This window comes from Dysidea avara, chromosome 10 (genome assembly GCF_963678975.1).
Source record: "Dysidea avara chromosome 10, odDysAvar1.4, whole genome shotgun sequence".
NCBI classification, from domain to species: domain Eukaryota; kingdom Metazoa; phylum Porifera; class Demospongiae; order Dictyoceratida; family Dysideidae; genus Dysidea; species Dysidea avara.
The window spans coordinates 3,414,660-3,420,754 of NC_089281.1; the positions used below are offsets into that span (position 1 = coordinate 3,414,660).

Consider the following 6,095-nt stretch of genomic DNA (forward strand, 5'->3'; position numbering starts at 1 on the left):
AATGCTCTGGATAAGCATGTCCTACATGCATGTGTTGTATACAGTACATTTTTTGTTTCAAGAACAATTCAGCAACATGTTGCTATAGCACAGTGCAGTGTATATGAATAATATTGGAAAACCTTTTGATAATAGCTGTATACCTCAAGATACTGCAGGATATGACTGTATGATAAAATTAGGCTTGCAAAATTTTGCCTAGCTATAGATTTAGCAGATCTGGTCACATATTTGGCAAGAATGTAGGCTCATGGGGAATTTAGAAGTGGTGGTCCATCTCCAAAAAGTTTGTATGCATGCATGTTAGTTTAGCAATTAACAACATAAAATTTCATATTTTAGTGATATGTTATCATCTTGTTTCTGCCTATTAGGACATGTTTAAGTAAAGCCCACAATATGTGTGAACACGACTTGCTCCACTACAATGCCCAACTTCTCTATTAGATCAGAGTATTGTAATATTTCTGTGAGATAGAAGTGAGGAATGTTTTGTTTCATTCCTATATACACTTTCACCACCTTGCTACATCAATTTGTGACCAGCCTGTGAAAAGGGGTCTTATGACCTTTTCAATTGCACATACATGGTAACCAGCCTACAATGTCATTACACACCACCAACTATGGATGCAATTTCAAGGTGATAACTTTACCAGAGCAGGGCCGGGGTTATAATTAGATGTTTGGATGACTATAAAACAAATTTCACACACCATGTCACATTTTTCCTATTTGACTAGCTATAATGGTTGTATTATAGTAACCATCTTGTTCATGATTATTTTGACTCCTGCCCGACCGGTACCCTTCCCAAAGGTCTGGATCCACCCAGTGTACACTTGCATATATACATCTACTAAACATTTTGATTGTATATTTTTTCATTGATTTCTGTATACTTATAAGTCACCTAGTACTATTATTGTTGTGAAGCGTGTGTGAATAGGTATAATGGTACCTTATAATATAATGGTCTTTTGCTCTGTGAATACATGTTCTGCTTCAATACTGTTATTGTAATAGTCACATTTTCTGTTTCGATAATAAGTCAATAGCAATGATTTGATGATACTGTAACAGTGTTTGATAAACATTTTGTGAGATTGTGAGCATGCAGCATACATTGGCTGAGCATTCGTTTTTAATTACTCTAATATGCAGTACACATGTACTGTGTAATCTGTTCAAATAATTTTTTGTCTATCGCCTAAAACATGGCGAGCTGTGAACCTGCTTACCACTTCTGAAGGTTCAATAGTATGTGTGGGTTTGCAAGGTTTAGGATTATAGACAATTGTCCACTGCTCAATAACACAATGAAACCGAAAGTAGCGATAAATAGTTTGAACATGTATAATTATGCTATTCTAGACTTATCTACATGAAGCAGCATTTTGTACCAACAGAAGCCGTGACACTATTAACAGCTATTCGCATGTGAGGAACATCAGCATTATACCTCATTAACTACAGGCATTGTACAACGTTACTGTATGATAGGCAAATCACAAGTTTAAAGAGATTAAATTAAACAGGTATGTGATGAATATGATGATGATTTATTTGAATATATTTCTTTCACAATCAGTATAGGACAACATGGTAATAAATTACCTGTAAATGTGGCACTTATACAAGAGTGCAGTAATATAGCTATTAATTATTTCATTAGGTGCATGTGACTAAATATATAAAAGGTCTTTAAACATTATTCATGTGTTGTATGTACTGTAGAATGCCAAAAAGCACACATCAGGCTAAAAGCAACATTTAGTATGGAATTATACCCTTAATAAGGCATTTCAGTACGTCAGTCAGTTAGTAGAAATTCCACCAAATTAAGAAGTTCATACAGTTCCATATCATAAATACTTTATTGAGAGCATTTTAGATCAGACAGAAGAAATTGTTTTGGCTAGACTTTAAAGCACTAGCCACTTAAGCAAATCCTGCATGAAGGAATCAAGGAAGTTTGTTTCTGGTCAATATGTGCAAGCCTTCATGGTCTCTGCTATACTAACAATATTGCAGCCATACTGCATGATAAACTCTACTGTTCACAATAAAAAAATGTAATCATGTAATTTACATACAATGTACAACACTGGTTTATTTCCTATAGAATACAACTGGTCTGCAATGGTACCTCATTGTTTGCTGCTGCTTCTAATTTTAACATCACTGTTCCACGCAATATCATCTTATTCATCTAGTATCTATCATGTGATACCTGATGATCACTACACTGCCGATAACAACACTTATACCCTACAACACTACCTCAACAATGTCAACAAATACTTCACCTCTCATACTCAACTACACTTCCTACCAGGACAATATTATCTTAATACTGACTTGATCATACAACATGTTAGTAATTTATCACTTATTGGAAGTAGAACCAATGAGGTAATCAATAGTGTTATCAAGTGCACTTCACCTGCTGGTATTGTAGTGGTTGGTAGTAGTAACATTGTTATTGAAAATATTGTGATGAACGAGTGTGGTAGTCACTTCAACAATTCTGTTACAGTCAATCAATCGTTCACAAAGTACTACCAGAGCTTACTTATTTTAGATTGCCACACAGTAACTTGCATGTATTTTCACTCTAAATGGAGTTACATTCCATCTGGTATTAAATTCGTTAATGCTTTTGGAAATACAACAATATTACAAGTCGTGTCTAGCCACCTAAAACTTTGGTATAGTGATATTAACAACCCAAGGTTCAACTTTACACATACAATACACATTGAAAGTTATCAGTCTCATGGTACAATCTATTACACATATGCTTTGGATATTCAAATGTTTCGTAGCAATTTTCACATCGCAGTAACAATGTTAAACATCAACTTTCACAACAAGTTTGCACTTCGTGCTAGCTTTATAGAGACTTTAGGTCATAACATGATTACTGTTGCTAATTGTAGTTTTAGTAAAAGAGAGATGTATCCAATAAATCGTTTCATGCAGCGTCACAATGATGATGTCTTATGTGGTAAGTACAACCAAAGTATCAATATGGATTTTTGCAAGATCTTTCTAGCTAGTAATTTTGGCAGCATGATATACTGTTTTCATAACAATGACAGGAGATTGACTGACTCAAATACAATAAACTTTACACATTGCCGTTTTGACTATATTTCAAAACCAATATTAAGCAAAGACAGATTACTGTACTTTTTACAGTATGGTATCAAAACTACAACTGCTGCTGTGGAGTATGTACAAGTCTCAATAAATAACTGTTTATTCTATAATATGAACTTCGTGCAAACAATGACATTTGAAAGTTATACAGTCAACTACGATACTTTCTTAGTACTCATAAACAATGTTAAGGTTGCACGTAGCAGGATTACTTATAATGTCATTAATATTCGTTCAGTTAAACTCCATGTAGAAAACCTCATCATAACCTCAATTCTTATTATCAGTCCTTACAAACAGAATTCTTTCATTGAAGCAAAGCAGAGTTATGTGGAATTTAATTGCTACAATGAATTTTCATACAATGTGGCAATGGGTGCAATTTCAAGTCCAGTAATATATTTGCAGGAAAACACAAAATTAAACTTTACATTAAATAAGTTTTCCAGCATTATCATTACTCCAGGTGAGCAACAGGTAGTGCTTGTCACTAATAATATGAATGACCTTGAATTGTGTGCTATTCAGTATATTAGCAAACGTGGAAATTTAGACACAAAGTTTAGACTAGAGCAAAAGCTGAACTACTCTATTATCCTCTACAAAAACATTAATACAAAAGAGATCTCAACTTTCTCAGCCTCTACTTTGATGCATTGTGCTTGGGATGCAAATTCAACATTTTTAAACTCCATACCATTTTATGTAAACCAAAGGTTTATTGAAAGTGATAGCTTAGTACTGGAAGAAACCAAAAAGAGTCTGTGTGTATGCAATTTAAACAGCACATATAATTGTTATAAAGGAATTTTAGGCCCTTTCTATCCAGGCCAAACTGCATTGATATTTTTCAGTTTGGATAAAGAATTTGTAAATGCTGCACGCATTGAAATAATAAAGGATAACTCCAAATTTGCTTGCAGGAATGAAAACTTCATGCACATTCAGTTAGAGTCAAGAGAATGCAAAGCACTAAATTATAGAGTTCAACACAGCAATGAATGGTGTGTGCTTAGTTTGACAGCACGACCACTGTCAGTGGAAAACCCTTCCTTTACTGGAAGATGGATAGAGAGATACACAATATTACTTCAACTCTGCCCTTTAGGATTCTCACTACATCCACAAGGATATTGTCAATGTGATCCCATCCTCTCATCACATATAATTTCACTTACTACTTGTGATATTGATCATCAAACTATACCACGTCCTGTTAACACTTGGATATCTGCTCATACTATTAACAACTCACACTCCTACCATGTCTCCCTACATTGCCCATTTGACTACTGTCTACCTCACTCATCACAACTCAACCTGTCCACTCCTGACTCACAGTGTCAGTTCAACAGATCTGGTGTGTTGTGTGGACAATGTCAACATGGTCTCAGTACTGTGTTTGGTTCATCTCAGTGTAAACATTGCTCCATTTTCTATTTGTTGATCATTATACCTGTTGGGATAGCTGGGCTACTATTAATACTATTGCTGTTTGTGTTCAACTTAACTGTAGCCAATGGAGATATAAACTCATTTATACTTTATGCAAACATAGTTAATATCAACACTTCCATATTTTTCCAAAAAGACAAATCAATATTACATACCTTCATTGCCTTAACAAATCTTGACATAGGAATTGAAACATGTTTCTACAATGGAATGGATGACTATGCTAAAATGTGGCTACAGTTAGTGTTCCCAATTTACCTCATCTTCATTGCTACATTACTCATCATAACAAGTCAATACTCCACTACAATACAGAGACTCACTACACGTAGGGCTCTACCAGTACTTGCTACACTATTCCTATTGTCCTACACTAAAGTATTACTGACTGTATCAAATGTCTTGTTTTCCTACACCTCAATCACTCACCTACCCAGTAATCACACTACACTAGTGTGGTCTGTGGATACCAGTGTACCACTGTTTGGAGTGAAGTTTACTATACTGTTTATAGTTTGTCTCATCCTCTTCTTAACATTGGTACCATTTAATGTTGTACTGATCTTTACTAAGAAATTATCCTACTTTAAGGTAGTGTTCTACATAAAGCCTCTACTGGATGCCTATCACTTTCCATACAAGATCAAGTTCCGTTGTTGGATTGGATTACAGTTGATTATGAGAGCTGCATTCTCTGGACTAGCTGCTCTAGATAGAAACACGAACTTGACAGTAGGTACTATACTGATAGTCGTATTGATATGGTTACAAGAAAGGATTGCCCCATTCAAGAGTAAATTGAATAATTATCTGGAAATCTTGTACTTATTCAACCTCTTTGTCATATTTGTTATTCCACTTTATACAGCTTCAAATTACATTGTTATCAATGCATTCATCTCAATTGCCATGATCCAGGAGCTTTGTATTATACTATGGCACATCAAAAAGTTGATGTGGAACAATTGTGCAGCATGGTTTTTTCCAGCAAAAAGATTTACTAATTGTTTGAGCAATATTTACTTTAAAAGAATTCATGAAATAGACCTACCTAATGAAGTACCAGAAAATTTTCAAACCTAACCAGAACCATAAAACCCTTTGAATGGAATATGACATGACAAATAGAATGATTAACGATCACATACTCATTCACTGTTAATCTTGCACAAACTTATGCAGCTGCTTGTAATCACAAAGTACAGTATAGATAATAGTATCTGCGTTTTTGATAATAAAGTATTTTATACATGGTATTTATAATTGACGGATACAGTCCAGTCTTGTGTTCCACTCTGATGACAGTTTGAAATTCACATTTTTAATACTGAACCAAATAAAGGTTTTAAAAATTTTGAGAGTGTACTCCCAGTTCTTTTCTTAAGTTCTTACCAACAACAATCAGTTACTTGTACTGTCATTAGATTGTGTTTGACTGTTATATTATATTGACTGCTCTATTAGGGTATTTTGAT

The 6,095-nt window shown here is 34.3% G+C and overlaps 1 protein-coding gene across 1 annotated transcript; it reads left to right on the plus strand.

Annotated features, from left to right (window-relative positions):
* The first annotated feature begins 1,413 nt into the window (after positions 1–1,413).
* Positions 1,414–5,867, plus strand: LOC136268934 (uncharacterized). The gene is made up of 2 exons (XM_066064409.1): positions 1,414–1,538; positions 2,126–5,867. Exon 2 carries the CDS (start codon positions 2,143–2,145, stop codon positions 5,701–5,703), a length of 3,561 nt encoding a protein of 1,186 aa, XP_065920481.1. The 5' UTR covers positions 1,414–1,538; positions 2,126–2,142; the 3' UTR covers positions 5,704–5,867.
* Positions 5,868–6,095: the final 228 nt, after the last annotated feature.

Coding starts and splice junctions, on each gene's coding strand:
- LOC136268934 (XM_066064409.1), top strand. CDS start 2,143: ATGGTACCTCATTGTTTGCTGCTGCTTCTAATTTTAACATCACTGTTC.